General features: G+C 35.2%; 3 protein-coding genes across 3 annotated transcripts in view; 2 read left to right on the top strand and 1 right to left on the bottom strand.

Moving 5' to 3' along the window:
- The window catches only part of LOC139782007 (uncharacterized), a 63,539-nt gene extending 54,485 nt beyond the window's left edge, over window positions 1-9,054 (top strand). Inside the window, exons 4-5 of the mRNA XM_071720912.1 lie at window positions 8,289-8,439; window positions 8,526-9,054. Coding sequence (XP_071577013.1) covers window positions 8,316-8,439; window positions 8,526-8,902 — 501 coding nt within the window. The 5' untranslated portion in view covers window positions 8,289-8,315 and the 3' untranslated portion in view covers window positions 8,903-9,054. The remainder of the gene's footprint in view (window positions 1-8,288; window positions 8,440-8,525) is intronic.
- On the bottom strand, window positions 688-4,308 carry LOC139781959 (mitochondrial genome maintenance exonuclease 1). Its single transcript, XM_071720838.1, has 5 exons — window positions 4,070-4,308; window positions 2,915-3,788; window positions 2,620-2,827; window positions 1,577-1,709; window positions 688-1,324 (listed from the first exon to the last, which is right to left on the bottom strand). Exons 2-5 carry the CDS (start codon window positions 3,705-3,707, stop codon window positions 1,145-1,147), a joined length of 1,314 nt encoding a protein of 437 aa, XP_071576939.1. The 5' UTR covers window positions 3,708-3,788; window positions 4,070-4,308; the 3' UTR covers window positions 688-1,144.
- A 925-nt stretch (window positions 9,055-9,979) lies between the features above and the next one.
- Tko (technical knockout) lies at window positions 9,980-15,185 on the top strand. Its single transcript, XM_071720899.1, has 5 exons — window positions 9,980-10,134; window positions 10,326-10,367; window positions 10,428-10,475; window positions 14,528-14,752; window positions 14,886-15,185. Exons 1-5 carry the CDS (start codon window positions 10,071-10,073, stop codon window positions 15,014-15,016), a joined length of 510 nt encoding a protein of 169 aa, XP_071577000.1. The 5' UTR covers window positions 9,980-10,070; the 3' UTR covers window positions 15,017-15,185.
- Window positions 15,186-16,407: the final 1,222 nt, after the last annotated feature.

The following is a 16,407-nucleotide window of genomic DNA, read 5'->3' as shown; positions in this document are numbered from 1 at the left end:
TATATCTGACAATGTTATTACGTCGACTTGATACTGCCATGTATGGCCCAGACCGTTTGGACATAAAGGATGCGGTTCGTAATATCTGATATCCTAACGCGATACCCCCGGTTTCTGTGTGCGAGCCAGGTATGCGGAAACAACGAACGATATAATTCTGCTACACCGCTTCACCATTAGTTTACGATCCCCAAGGGCGTATGAGGGGTCGCAATGTTTATAAGGTCCTGTAACGGGGAGCCGCGTAACGTAGCACCCCCTTCAGGCTTTCTCTGTCCTGCCGGCGAAAGTTATAATTGTTGTATGTTAACTCGACGACCGGGATGACCGCGTTTTTCCGGCACGACCATTACCATTTTTAGTATTACAGTATTCTTCACCTGCGATATGGGAAGTCAAAGGCTTATTTTAAAAGCGAAACAAGTTCTCAACAAACTCAGTATTGATTTATCAAACTGCATCTAAAATTAAAATCTAAAATGGAACACTTTATTATCTTGATAAGAGCGATATAACGATATAAAGTAAGCATAAAAATTAATATGTTTACTTCGAATCTGTGAACTTGTATAAAAACGTATCTTCTTCGGAAAAAGCTTTAATCGTTGAACTTTCCAAACTCGATCAGGAAACATTAATCTTCGCCAGTTCTGAGGTTTCACGAACTTTAGAAAAATACAACTCACATAAATTGCGATACTTTTAATAACAGCGTAAATGTATCGTACAAAATTACAGTGTCGCGATAGTAGTTTGCGTATTTTCTTAATAACCGTTACTCCGAGCGGTGCTCGCGGAAAATGCGAATAGGTTTGTCATAAATCATAAATGCCGAGTCCACCGCAGGGCTTAATAAGTCGGCGTATCGACGCGGTTTCCCTTTCTCTCTCTCTCTCTCTCTCTCTCTCTCTCTCTCTCTCTCTCTCGCTGTATCCCGCGTCCTCTGGTTTCCTACGGACTCTGATGGGAGGGCTTTTCCCAACTACTCCCCGAAGACTATAGATTATTGCAACTTCTGACGCGCAAAGGATGGAATTAAAAACTTCTCCCGCCGACTCCTGCCGAGAGTTACCTGCGGTTGACGGATAAGCATTTAATTGGCTTTGCGTGCGGAACTTTTAATGAATATATGCGACGCGGTACATTAACGCTTTATTGGGGTATAAATGTTTTCGTTGCCATCGCTGCTCGTCGTTTCGACATAGTATTTCTGCAGACGGCGCAGCCATGCTGTCCAGTATTGCTGCAGCGTGTTGTCGGACACTTCGTACACGGTTGCTGGTGCGCCGCACGTGTAAGCAATCACGAGTAATCCCCGTTTTATCTGTAGAATCGAGAAACACGGCCGTTTTAGGAAAGTGACTGCTCCTCTTGCCAATTTTATTTTTAGAAAATATTAACAACTTTTAGAAAGTTGCTTTATTACAGTAGCTTTCTTTATTACACGCGGTATTTGACGAACAAATTATAGCAAATAAAATGACAGTAATCGAAAACGAATTAATTTCCATAATGAAATACAAACTTCTTTGCGTATCTCTTTTAAATGAGATTTTTATTACGATGAGTTATTTACCACAAAGGGATATAAATTGGAAACATTGATAGCTCCGATGTACGCGGCGAGTTGTACAGGCGCGTCATATGTTCCCTTCAAGTCCAATTTCTTTCTGTCTGATTTCTTCCAATCGATTACGTAGTTTTCGCCCCTGCGGGTATAGTGCGTACGTGTAAGACTATCCTGAATATACAGGACGATTTTAAATTTTGTTACTCGAAGAAATAAAGATCGATATAATTTAAAATCATTCTGTAGCAAAATATATATAAAAATTTCAGGAAACTCTATTCCCGGGTATGGATCAACAGAGAAAATCAGATCAATTAATGAAACCTGAGTATTCGTGGATATAAAAACAATAAATAATTTAATAAACAGACCATATCTGAAAAAATCCAATAATATTATCAATAACTCATTATTTCAATCGAAGATTTTACATAAATCATAATTGTCGTATCCTCAAAAATATCTTTTTATTGAAAAACAAAAAAAAAACAAGTTGAAAATGTACCAAGGCGAAAAGTATTGGGAAACATATCTTTATGAAAAAGATTTATTGTGAATTAAGATATATAACCTTTTTTCAACATTTTTCTTTTAATAAATATAACATTTGTAAAAGCATCTCTAAAATTTATATCTATTATTTATATCAGGCTTTAAAGAAGAGAGATAATATTTTCAATTTTCTGTAAAATTATAAAGTACAATTTTAAAATATTAATTTAAGTTAATAATTTAAATGTTGAATAATTTTAATTACAAAATTATTTTAAATTAAGTGTAATTTCTTTATTTAGTAAAAATGTATAAATTTAGAGACTGAAATTATCATTAGCCTAAAATTATCAAGCTCCTTTTACTTAAACTGTACTATATTAAGGTAGTTAGTTAAATCAGTTTATTGGCCAACCATATTTAGAGCTTACAGCTATTTTACGATGGAAGTTATAAAATATAAAATTGACTAGAAACCAGGCAGTGACCTCTGGTTTTGCCTGTTTCGTTTCGAAATAGAGTTTCCTGGTGATGGTGAAGCAAAATCTCTGTTTTACCTATAAGAGGCTATACAGTCGACTACTCCTTTGTAACGCAATTTCGGGTGAGCTACGTGTGTCTCGATCGCTCTCACGTGGTGTATGTCCTTCAAAACACCCTGGACACTTTTAAAAACTGGCTCGATCTTCGAAGGAACCTCATACTCTTTCCCGAACAGGTCCTGTGCTATGCACGAATGCAAAGATGTTCCATCCTCTAACAATGCTGTATCAGGAGCAAATAGATTTATTTATTAAGCTTATTAAAGTTTCTCTTTCTCGTGGAACAGTTTATCAAATATCTATCAAATACCTTTCTGATGCATTTCAAATCCTTCTTGCCCGAGCTTTTTTATCATTCTTTCCTTCCATGCCTCTAGAGCCAGCTTCGACTCTGGTGACATGGTTTGTGTAAGAATCCTAGTTACGCTGGGAAATCTTATTGTTTCAAGATCATCTCTAACAGATATAGATAATATTTCTGTTGACTGCGTGGGAAGTTCTTGTTTGCTGCCCATAATTGGAAAAGTTGGCAAATTTTTTATAATAATGTCAGGCAATCTTTCAAAATTAGAAGACACACAGTTTGTGACTGTATTTTCATTATCAGATACATTTGAATTGGACGATGCAACTTCGTTATTACTATCCTTCGCTGACAAATTAGATGTAGTGTCAGATCTAAGGTCTATTTCCTGAGCAGTCTGACTAGATTCAGAATGTAAAAGATTTTTTGTATTTTGATCAGTTGACCTATCAAATTCCATCTCGCTAAATTTTTTTATAGAACTCTGATCTGTATCATTTGACTGCTCGTTTTGAGGCTTTGTAATCTTTGTGAGCTTATCACGAACATTTTCCATAACCCACAAGAATTCTGTATGTATCATGTTTGTCTTTTCACGGGGTATCTTCCCTTTCTTCTCTAATTTCAATCTCTTTTTCTTCTGGGATTTTGTTTCAACTAACGGACCGAATACCAATTTATATTCTTTCATCAATCTTTTAATTTTGTCCGACTTTGAGGAGTACTTTTTAATGAATGGTCGGCACATACTTTGTATATTAGAAGATACATGTAGAACATATTTGGAAGTAACCAACATAGTTGTATTTTTAGCTATAGATTAAAATATATAGCTGCGTATTACTTGTTTTATGTAAACTAGACTCCTCTGATCTCAGTTCTATTAACAAATAATTAAATATACTATAAGTAATCAATAATATTCTGTTTTTTTCTCTGTAAAATACTTTAACAAATATTGATATCTAATGTTTCTCTTTAAAATATTAAGGGACACTGATGTTTAATAAATCATAACTTAGGTACTTTATATAAGATTTTGCATAGAGATATCAGTACAGAAAAAATTCCTTAAAGTATTTTATACAAATGCATAGTTATCTTTCGATTACGATAAAATTATGAATCTAATTATGAAAACTAAATGAAAACTAAACTTACCGAGGAAAAAGCCTTTTATCCTTACCACAGATTTTGTACTTCATGAAATGATTTATCCGTAAAGAAAAACTTAATTAATTATAAAAATAAAGGAGGATAAATCACAGATAGCATATTACTAGAAAACCGACAGAATTAATGTTTATTTGATCGACAAATTATATTTAAAAAGAGATATAATGTGCTCTATAATTGTTCAAAAACAATCAAAGAGGTTATGTACACACGTGATAAACTTAACCCAACAACCACAGGAGCATTTTACTGCCATCTACAAATGAATCTTACATAATCTTTCTATATCGTTTCGTTATCAACATTTGGTATAAATGTCATATATATATCTTTCTTTTCAATTATCAATCGCTTATATTTGTTAAATTATTACTTATTATTTTATAAAATTTTTAAAATTTTTAATAATCAAAATCTTATCTACACAATATTATATTAAATAGTAAACTAAATAATATTTAAATAGTAATTGTAACAATAAGAAATTAATTAATCACTCTATATAAATAACATTTTTAATACAATTAGTTGCAGGTTCTTCCAATTGACAAATTTTATTGGTGTCTTATTCGATAAGATAAGAATATAATATCGAATCTTTCGGTACATGGCGTCACTACATTTTATCTATTATTTTGTGTTATTTTTACTAATTACAATATAATTATATTTAATATATTTAATTAATAATTAAATGTAGTTAATTATGAAATATGATATAATATTATAATATATTTTCGAAATATATATAATATAATTTTAAAATTGGTAAATATGAATATCTATTAATGTAACGCAATATATGTATACGTTGTATACACATATACAATTTATGAATGCGTTGCAGATATATGTTATTGATAAATACCAGAAAATTACGTCAGTCACGCTTGCTATGAACAAATCACCCAGTTGGTTTTGCTGAATGAAAAATTCCGGACTTTGTACGATCTGATCATTGATTGCCGTTTTATATCCAACAATTAAATCTAATTTTACACTACCGTTGCGAGTAGTAATAAGATGCATTGATATACTATCAGCCATCGCGTTTATATTGTATCGTCGACATATTTTCGCATTATCGGCATTCGCGCGATCGGTATTACGCGAGTGCATTTCGCAATAAGAATCTGCAAACGACTGTTTCCCTGAGTCTGAAAGAGCCGTGTTCGGGCCGTACGTTTCATTTCATTGCTTCGAATCTTGTAACTATTAAAAGAAGTTTTAGTTTATCTTTATTGATATTTGATTCTAACATTTGTACTCTCTAAGGAAATCGCTGTTCACTCTTTTCATATGCGAATCATATGTGATACACGCAATCGTCAAACTATCACTGAGAAAATACTGTAAATCGATCAAAATTTGTAGATAGAAAGAATGCGGGCATTTCGGGCCTTTTATAAAAAAAATAAAATATCATTTTTTTGTCATGTATATACAGAAAATATCCACAATCTTTTTTAGCAAGAAATATTCTTGCTCCTTATCTATTGTTTAGAAATTCTTATTGGTTCCGGTTGAGGTGTATGTATAAAATCGAATATGTTTCATCATTTAGGCGATATTGAATTAATTCAGTCAACGGCATTATAAATCCAGGAACATAACATAGAAAAAAAAAACAGATATGGTTGCACAGAGAGAACAAGAGATATATTCAAAACTTTTAGCAATATCAGCACCTACATCTAGTGCACCTACATTGTGTGCAGATCCGACCAACTCTTGCCGACGCAATGGCCGCGATTTCTCGCCTGGCCAGCGTTGGTCAAACGGGGTGTGTCGGTGCAACCCTCTCATATAGTGCTTAGCTTACGCAACAATCGTTCACATGCGACCTTTGATGCGGTACAAACTTTCTCCCTTCTCCCCCCCGTAGAAAATTAACGATATGACGTGCTTTATTGTATGACGTGCGTCGAACCCGCTGAGCGGTATCGTGCGCGCTGACGTAAGATCTTACCGGACTTATGGCCCTTTCGAAGGCTCGAGGGTGTACCTCCTGCCCTCTTTCCCATGATTAACGAGGATTTTTCTGCTAATTTAATAACGGCCTGCTGTCGAATCGAGTTCATGGCAGACCATTTGTAAAACGGCGATTATCCGAAGTGCCGTCGAAGTAACAGGAAGATAACGCTTGCAGCGGACAGTGATGTATGGCGCCGTTTATTTAGCAATTAATCCTTTTTTTCAACATTTACTCGCAAAAAGGAATTTTTGTCGTTTATTTCGACCAATTACACGACGACTTAAAAGAGGCAGATAATTATAATTGAAATCATTCATATTATTTTCATCTCTCGACAATTTTTTGTTTAATCCGACAAAAAAGGTCCATTCTAAATTGAGAACAAAGGTCGGTTCTAAATTTTATATCAGATTTCCTTATTACTCTTTTTGCTCGTCCCGTCCCTCTCTTCTTCCTGTTTCGTCAATCACGTGACATACGATAGGTTGCCACAGAAAGGAACTGCAGCAAGAGGTGAACTGGACGGAAAAAATGTCTCCACGTTTTTACGTAACGCTGCAACCGAAAACCGTCGTCGCAGAGTCGTGCGACGGTGAAAGTTTCGCCATGTATGAAATTTAAGATGATCAGAAAAAGCACGTTGCTATATCGTAGCAATGGGTCAAAATGAATGCTAATGAACCGTACATTGTTACGTATATTTAAAATAAGAAAATTACAATTATATATATACAGTATGTACATACCTATATACTATGTATGTAACAGATACGCCAGAGATACATATTATAGTAATAGTTATGTCATGTAATATCTCTTTATGTCGGCGATGTCATGTAATATCTCTTTCGCATTCATGGGGTTTAATTGTATCGAGTTCGGCTCCGAGTTCTGCGTTAAGTAACTCCTTGTTCTTTTGAAATATCATTTTGTCCATAATGGAGTAAAAGGATTTGACCAAGCAAGAAATTTGACCTTGGCTTTGCCTTCAAAGTGATCAAGGTGATCGCTTTGAAAGTCCCAAGATTTATGAAATCTCGAAGTTTTAAAATGACAAGATTAATTATCTTCAATGCGGTAAAAATTCATTAAACTCGCCAAAAGTTTCAGTTGAAAAAAAAATGACAAGATTAAGTTTCTTAATGCGGAGAAAATCATGAAACTTATGCGAGTTTCCACTTTATTTTGCTGAAAGAATCCAGTATTACGAATTAAAAGAAATTAGAAAACTGAGTATAATTAAATCGCCCGATCGATCTTATCTTACTTGTAATTCTCAACCCTTCTAATTCAATCCAACGAAAGAAATTCTACGAGAAATCTGATAACTCTACGTCTCGTTCTTGGGTTATACGTTAATGCAAACATCACATCGAGACTAACGGCATTGATCCTCCTTCGAGGGATTGATCGGTGGATTTTTAATTCCCACCGACGCAAGTCGATCGCGCGGTTCTAACAAAGAATTTTCGTGACGAGTGCGCTAGAAAAATCGTTTTAGAAAGGTATTAGCCACGCGTACCTCTACCTTCTTGCCGGCGGTACTATTGCGCCGCTAACTGCTCCTACATCTCTATTTACGTGCGTATGTGTGTGAGTGAGCGGGGTATCGTGTATAGATGTAAGATACACACGTGTAATTCGTCTCGGTGAGATGCAATGCTGTGAGAAAAGACTCCACCGGTATAAAAGGGGGTGTGTCTCGTGAGGTCCGTATCAGTTTTAGTAGTGATCTCCGCATCGCCACATCATTATCGCCACCATGAACGCTATAGTGAGTAATTTTAATTTTTCCCCCGAGTAACCGGAATCGTCACGTTACGTCCGCGAAAGAGGGGTTTCGTACCGATCTACCTTATAGACGTACCCGAATATCCTCGGAAAAGTAATTGGCGGATTCTAATTACGCGCCCCGCGGATAGAATTGATTGCAAGATATTTCTGATACGGCTTGTTAATTCCCCTACGATGTGTGACATCAGAATTGTAGACAAAATTGTATAATGGTTTTTTACATGCGTACATATATGTCTCGCATATTTTTAAATATTATATCTTTTATATCTTTTAAAAGATATATAATAAGAGGTTGATAACCGAGGACAAGAAAATATTTTCTTTCCGGATTACGTCCGGAGGGAATCGTGACCACATAGTGAGAGAATATAAAAGCTGTGTAATACAATGCGTATTTAACTTTGCGTCCTACAGTGTTTGAATTCGTTACAGCTTGTATTAGCCATTCTCGGCCTGGCAATGCCAATTTATTGTGAGGAGACACAGGTAGAGAAGAAACAGGAGAAGAGGGGCGTGCTGGGTCTGGGTTACGGAGGATACGGAGGATTAGGAAACGCTCTGATTGCGGGACCGGCTTATGGAGGTATCTTTCAGTTTCCGATGCTCGATCTGCGCGAGTAATTTCATCTCTGTTAGAGATCACCCGCGAGACGCCCCTTTCGATTTCAGGCTACGGACAGAGTTATCTCGGTGGCGTTGCCCCGGCCTACTCCTCGGGTCACGGCATCTCCGCACCTGCCTACGGCTACGGCGTGCCCGTAGCGTCCCACGGATACGCCAGCGCACCTCTGTACCGTATCGGTTACTCCGGCGACGGCGGTCTGGGATACGGTGGCGCGAGTCTGGGAGGACTCGGACACGGCGTTGCAGCCGTTGGAGGACCAGCATACGGTATCGGATCGGGGTACGGCGCCCGCGGTCTCGGTGCGGGAATCGGCTACGGCGCTGGTCTGGGATACGGCGCAGGACTAGGACACGGTCTCGGCGCCGGTCTCGGCGCCGGTCTTGGTGCCGGTATTGGTGCCGGTTACGGCCACGGATGGTGAAGACGTGGCTGATCAATTACCCGACGCACGCGACGTCGTGGAACGTCGATGATTCTTCGGTTTCCTCTATCAACCTTGGCCCTACCCTGAACATTGGCTCCCTCAAGCTTTATATCGTGCGACTTTGAAATAAACTTTATATTTTTTAGTAACCCGCAGTGCCTTTTTTACCTCTTCCCTTTCTTTCATTACAGTGAGAGTGAACTGTGAGCCTCTCGGAAATTAAATTAATCAACTTGTAAAATAAAAAGCAGTATATACGTAAAATTGACGGAATTATGAACGAATTATGCGCTCTAAAATTAATACTAAATTAAGATACTAAAATTAAGAAATTAAAAAAAATGAAATTGATTGTTTTGGCTTCTGAAAAATTCCATATATGACTATTATGTTAAATGTGTCCTTTCGTCACGAACAAAATTTTTGTAACAATAAATATCAAATTTTCGTATTTTTCTTCTTTCTTTTCTTTCAGACTTTTGCTTTTATAATAATGATAAGCGAACCCAGACAGCATCATGCCCAAAATCGGGACATAAGACGTCTTCTAGCCGTCTTTTAGCAATCTTTTAGCCATCTTTTCGTAAGGCATCTAAAAGATGTTTTTTAAACGTCTCATGTCTCGCATTATCTGGGGATTTGATCGTTTGTGAAATGAAATAACACAAATAGTGAAATGCGCCTTTTAACAGTTGGACTAGACCTTTAATAATATTTTATTTATGCCTAATAATATTTTTGCGTATATGTTATGGTCAAAGTCCAACACGCGGGCAATCCTAGGATTGCCTGAAAAATTTCAAGACGTCTTATAAAAATAAATCCTTTAATAAAAATTTTTGAATCCAAACATGTAATATGGAAAAATAAATATTCAGATAAAGAATATATTTTTATATAACAAAATAAGATGGAATTAAATATCAGAAACGATCGAGAAGTGAAAATAAAAAATTACATATACATAATATGTATATAATAAATTAGATTAGACTTTCTGAAATCGGTAAATAAAATTCCTACTTTATGTACACTTTCGCTCACGTGATAGTTGCTTCCTCGCCACCAGAGGGTGATAGCGAATTATCGTATGTTAAAAATAGATTAAACAACACTCGGTCAGAGGTTAAGTTACTGTAGGAAAAGTGTATTTATTACATTAAGCATGAATTTCCTATCCAGGAGCGTAATTAATTTAGCAAGGACTTGCATAGCGAGTTCCATCCAAGGTATGATCACTACACGATACAATATAATAATTTCTTTCATTACTTAACCTCTAATTTAATCTCTGAATAAAGGAGGGTTACTGTTACAATGGATACTTTTCAAATTTTTCAGTTTTATTTATATATAATCAGAGCATTTCAGTTTCAGTTTCAGCTATATATAATCTGACCATTTTATTGATTAATTTTAGGTGGTAGCCTAACAAAGCTTTGTGAGAACAGCTATAGCCAAGGTAATCTTGCATAATGTCAGTTTATTTAACAATAAATTGAAATCTACTTGCTATTAACAGGAAACGTACTTAGGGCCACGACGACATGTCTGAGCACAGCGCTGCAAGGTAATAACATTTTTAATTATTTAGGTAGGTATGTCATAATCATAGTTTTTCATTCATAACAGAATTCAACTCTTCTAAGCAGAAAGTATTTTCAATATAACTTGGATGTTCATATATTTTGATTATAAACAGTCAATTTTACTGTTATATTTCATCTTCTGGTGTTACTAGAAATTGTTTAACATTGAGAGAAATAATAGCCTTAATTGTAAGACAGAGAGAAATATCGAGGAAGACTATTATGGCTGCAGTCCATTTGATACTATAAATGCTTTAAAGCGTTCTTCACTGAAAGAAAGGAGAAGAGGAATGCTTTAAAGCATTTGTGGGGTTAAGCATGAAGACTCTTATATGAGAGTACAAGGGGAAAATCAATCGATGTCCATCCGGAGTAATTTGAGAAAAATGCAATTTTAAGTTTCAAGATCTCAGATATCTTGGGGAATTATTGAAAAAATAATACTGTGGTAGTGAATATCAGCATGTGTGGTGTTTACTTACAATTAGTGTTTATAATGTATGTTGAATATTATGGTTCTTCCTCATAAGCGAGTGGATTATATGGCGTTTTTCCCAGCACATGTGTCAGCCTTATTTCCAATGAATTGTAACGGTTCGTGGTTTAAACAGATAAGAATTATGAAAGTTCTTTGCCATAAGATAATATGATTTCGACAAAAAGAGGACTTGGATCGGTTATCCCCTGTACCCTTCATATGTTAAACATCTTGTTACTAATCTCATCCCTGAATGTAATGTTTATTTTATGCCTACACAGAAAAAAAAGAGTATTCTTGATTTGAAATTATCTTTAGTTTCAACGTGGAAATCTTGAAATGTGATTATATTGCGTTAAACGATGAAAACTTGCTTGAATAGTCATATATAGTTCAACCAAGAAAAAAATGCTGAAATTCTTATAAGAAGATTACAGTGCTCTTGCTTATATACGAAACAATCTATAATCTTCTTATAAGAATTTCAACTTTTTATTTCAACATTTTTTTCTTGGTGGAACTATATAAAAATGACTTCGTTCATATACTTTTCAGAAACTAAAGATATTTTCAAATCAAGAATATTCTTTTTTCTGCGTATATACAACACACGTTCTTGTTTTTAGATAATACTTTGCAATAACTTTTTTCATAAAAATTAAGTTTTAGTATTACATTTGTTATTTTTGATTATTTAAAATTATTGTCCGAATAATTACAAGATATCTGTTTAAATTTTGTTCTAATTATGACTTTTTTTAATCATGTGTAATATTTTAAATGTTTAACATAGTAGATTATTTAGTTATCTTATTTGTTAAACTAAATACGTATGCTTTGAATTATATGAAAAGCATGAATTTAAATTAAACGCGCCTGAATCTCTCAATCCACATAAAAGACGTGAAAATAAAAATCAAGATTAGTAGTTTGATGACTTATTTACGTGAAATTGAGTGAAACGTTAGAGGTATCGCATTTCTTATGCGTTATGACTAGATCGGTCCTCTCCGAACCATCTATAATCGCCTATAGATACGTATCTCCGCGATTTTCTGCTTGGATCTGGATTCTGCAAAAGAAGTGGTCGAATATCGAGGAAGTTGGCTAGATTTCCCATCGCGTCTGGCATTCTTCTGCGCTGCGAAAATACGCGCAGCCCTCACCTCTTTGATCCCCGTGGACAGAGATCTCCAAAATACCAAAAGGGATTCTATTCGTCCACTTGGCAAGAAAGGGCTCGCGCTGCGTAAAGACGATGCCCTTGTGACCACTAGCGAAAATCGCTGGGAATTGAGGGGTGTGACGTGTCCATTTGCGGTTGACCAGTTGTCACTGTGGGACCCGATGCTCGCCTGTTTTCCCCCTTTCCGCTTTTCTCGCAACCCTACAAATGGCGGGTTAGGTCCATGACCCATTCATGAGAGCATTCGTGAGAGCGTTCGCAAACGACGCCTTATCAGAATTAAAGATCCTGCGTTTCGTTAATTTAATCATTTGAAGCTTCTGCATTACGAAAATCGACTATTTTTGATATTTTTATCTATTTCAATTTTTTATTCGTGCTATTGAATTATTTCATGCTAACTCGTATGCAAACATTTTGCAGAAAGGAAATTGCAAATAAAAAGAAAAATAATATATATTTTCTTCTTCAAACTGCATGAGATAGATTAATTTTTAATGAAGAATTCAAGTCGCATGTCGCCTATATTGACCTTACAGATACTTTGCATTCAAATACTTTATATTCAAATTTTGGATATCAAACGCAATTCGAATTTGATGTAACAAATATTAATTCACCGTACCACAAATATTAATTATTAGTCCCAAATTTTATGATATAATTCTTATGTCTAGAGATGAAGAGAATAATTCTTATGTCCGTCCGCATTTCTTTAGTCGCAAAATCGTAAGAAGACAATCTTTCGGGGAAAAGAGAAGAATTTGCGACATTCTAACGATGCAACAAAGTGCAACCGACGTCCAAAACTTTCGCAATATAATCTTGCGCATTCATCTATGAGAAAAGGGTTTGCCTTTCGAACATAATAGCCTTTCCTAACGTAGGAGGAGTTAGGACGGATTAGTCACTATGGACTGCCGGACATCTGTCGTATTGACGGACGGTGGTCAGTCGAAGTGATCAACAATGGTAACATTCTTTCGGCCTTGGTTAATCGCGGGATGTCACGGCTCCGTAATGCAACTCTAAAATTGTCACGTCACCTCCGGAGCTTTCATCTTCGAAAACTGATCACTTCGTAACGAGCATCCCTGTTGCAAAGTGTGCTGTCATACGATACTCGTTTTCGGTAATCTTTTGAATACGTGAGAATTTGACAAATATCACGATATTCTTTCTCCGAAGGTATTTTATTTTGTCAAACATACCGATGATGTTGCGCGCTAAAAGCAAATGTCTTGAATTTATTAAAGAAAAAACGATAAAAAAGAAAAAAGATCAATAATTATAAAATAATATGTTTATATATGATTATATAAAAGTTAAAGATTCATTATATTCTATATAAAGTTTTTCAAGTTAACCTGATGCACATTTTTTGGAAAGTTAAATAAATTTTTGAAGTCACATGGATTAAATTTGCAAGAATTATATTAGAACAACTATGAACCACGAATGAATTTGTCACGACTTTAATTGACATAACAGTGTTATTAAAATTATACACGAGTGAGATTATTTTTATTTTTACTGATATTTTTTACTGGCATCTTGCTATTTAGCGAATTTTTAAAAATGTGACAAATGATAAAAGACGTCAAGAAAATTTTGTTCCTTCTTTATGATTTCTATTTGCCATATAGATAATCATATTATTTCATGTGTGCACGTTTGAAAGAAAGCTGTTCCTTTGAACACAATTGCATATTCATTTTTCATTATTTTTTAGTGTAACCAGAAAAAAGGCTTTTTTGTTCCTTTCTCAGGTTCGTTGTTAGGTTGTTTGCAAAAGTTTAGGTTCTCTAGCATTCCACTGCCAATTCCATTCTTTCATCTTTTCGTTCATAATAACTCTAAGAAAATATCTGGATATTTCGCAATTCGTTACATCGTTCTACCTGAAATATTTCTCGATTTTATTTAATTATTATTTTATTCATCTAGTAAATATTTCTCCAAAGGGAAAACAGTTATGCTTATCATCTAGATTTCTAGATTGGAAGTTGGCATCAGATGCAGTTTTCGGTCAGATTTTCGTGTCGACGCCCATTATTCTCTCCTTGCCGCTCACGTCTTAACAACGACGGGTCATTGACACGAAAATCTGCGTGATCACTGATCTAGATTTCTAGCAATATATTAATAATCGGTGCTGTTTTTGTATGATTTCAAAATTGTGGAAATTTGTGCGAAATAATTATTAGAATCAGTATTGCTTATATTTGAAAAGGAAAACGGACATAAAAAAATTGTAGAAGTATTTTTCGATCGTCACAATACGGTCAATAGCTCTATTTTTTGCCCAAATTATATATATTTTACCTCTCTGATTACGATTGCGTTGATTATTATTTATACTGATCCAGGATTGGGACAGATCAGATTTGGAAGCACATTATGGCAAATGCATAGGAGAGGTGGACCGTACAAACCTCGCAGACCGTCGAAGAATCCTTTCGATGGCCAACCATTTATGAAGGGCGTAGTTTTAAAAACCGTCATTAAAAAGCCAAAGAAGCCTAACTCCGCAAATCGAAAATGCGTCGTTGTGAGATTATCGAGCGGCAAAGAAATGACGGCATATGTTCCCGGTAAGATTCATAATTCGTGCTTGCAACAATACTGCATTCGATAAGCTTACCGTTAGAAGAGTTATTACCGTTTAGAAACTTAGGGCGTCGCGTAGTCCGCGTTAAAATGTTTACATGGATTAAATTATTTCAGGAATGGGCCACAATCTACAGGAACATAATATAGTGCTCTGCAGGAATGGACGACTGCGAGATACACCTGGCGTTAAGATAAAATGCGTCCGTGGAAAATACGATTTGCCACATGTATCTAAGAACAATTAGTTTATAATTATTAATTGTCACCAACACTGCGTCTGACTGTGTTTGACAAAATTGATGTAATTTCTGTAAAGAAAAAAAACATCTACTGTACCATCATTGTCTATACTTTTGTTAATTATGTATAATGTGTATTGATGACAATTATAAAAATTAGTTCCAGACACAAAAACCGCGTTTCTAATTTTGAAAATGCGTCGTTGCGTAATCATCGAACAGCACGGAAATGACGGGGTATATCCCTGGTAAGATACGATATGAAGTTATCTTATTCCTTGAAAATTTGACATTAATAATAAATTTATGGGAATGCATTATGTTGATCGTATCAAGGAATGACTATAATATTTATGAGAATTTTCTGAATCCTAAGTACGATTTTTCAATGCGTATTAAAGATATAATTGAGAGTGTGATGATCAAGATGTTTCGATTTTGCACAATCGATCAACATAGGTCACCCGCGTGAGCGCGACGTCGAAAGCAATTTTCGGGACGTCACGGTTTAGAGATTAGCGCTGAAAATTGCGGTCCTTTGACACACTTTCGGAGCCCCACTGCGCATTTACCGTTACCTGGCTCGTTATTGTAACGGTGGATGGACAATGGCTCCGCTATCGGGATAGGGAATGAGAAAAGGGTTGTGACACAGCATCCGCTTTTCCAACATTATTACGGAGGGGTTGGCCGTCGCGCATCTGCAACCTTCGCCCACGCGGCCATCGACCAACAACCATATGACATGCTGACCAATATCTCGATATTTGGAAAAGATCGGCTCTCAACCTGAAACCTTTAGAAGCGAAAAAAGATACTTATATAAATTTGTTTAAAGTACTATGCATGAAAGTTGCATTTTGATCGTCCAATCGAATTTACATTACGCTTAAAGATACATAAAATAATTCTTGTATTGTAAATGCGCAGATTTCTTTAATATTAAATATCGAAATTATTTAAAAGAAAATGTCTGAAAGAGATTTTTCTTTATTCGTTCTTCTTTTAATTTGGATATTTTTAATCAGATATATTCTGTGAAAATGAGAACCTGTTGTAGAATATCCCAAGAGAGGCTATCCCAGGGGATAATAATAGCGCCACGAGGCATACATATACCAGAATGTTTCATTACATTTCCGTAATATCACGTCCTTTCTATTTTGCGGAAAATACAGTTGACGTCATTGTGTTAATTACGGATATTTATGCAGGAATTGCGTTGAACTACTAACACAATTTTTTCAAGATTATAGAATCATGAAAATCATTTCTCAAGCTCTTTATATTTTTTATTCATATTATATTATAGTTTATATCAGCATAAAAAAAGGTTTCTATTCAACGTTATTAATTATCCCTTTTTTACTGTCGAAATTATTGGAAACGTTCTTTAC

This window comes from Temnothorax nylanderi, unplaced genomic scaffold (genome assembly GCF_030848795.1).
Source record: "Temnothorax nylanderi isolate EJ_2023f unplaced genomic scaffold, tnyl_v1.0 TNYL_tig0007_pilon, whole genome shotgun sequence".
Taxonomy (NCBI): Eukaryota; Metazoa; Arthropoda; class Insecta; order Hymenoptera; family Formicidae; genus Temnothorax; species Temnothorax nylanderi.
This window is presented reverse-complemented; position numbering and strand designations above follow the sequence as displayed.

Excerpts from the sequence above, each read along its gene's own strand:
- LOC139781959 (XM_071720838.1), bottom strand. The coding sequence starts at position 3,707 with ATGTTGGTTACTTCCAAATATGTTCTACATGTATCTTCTAATATACAA. Across the intron at positions 1,710-2,619 it reads GACTGTATAGCCTCTTATAG|GGGCGAAAACTACGTAATCG; the intron begins GTAAAACAGAGA and ends CTATACCCGCAG. Across the intron at positions 1,325-1,576 it reads CCAATTTATATCCCTTTGTG|ATAAAACGGGGATTACTCGT; the intron begins GTAAATAACTCA and ends TCGATTCTACAG.
- Tko (XM_071720899.1), top strand. The coding sequence starts at position 10,071 with ATGAATTTCCTATCCAGGAGCGTAATTAATTTAGCAAGGACTTGCATA. Across the intron at positions 10,135-10,325 it reads CATAGCGAGTTCCATCCAAG|GTGGTAGCCTAACAAAGCTT; the intron begins GTATGATCACTA and ends GATTAATTTTAG. Across the intron at positions 14,753-14,885 it reads AATGACGGCATATGTTCCCG|GAATGGGCCACAATCTACAG; the intron begins GTAAGATTCATA and ends AAATTATTTCAG.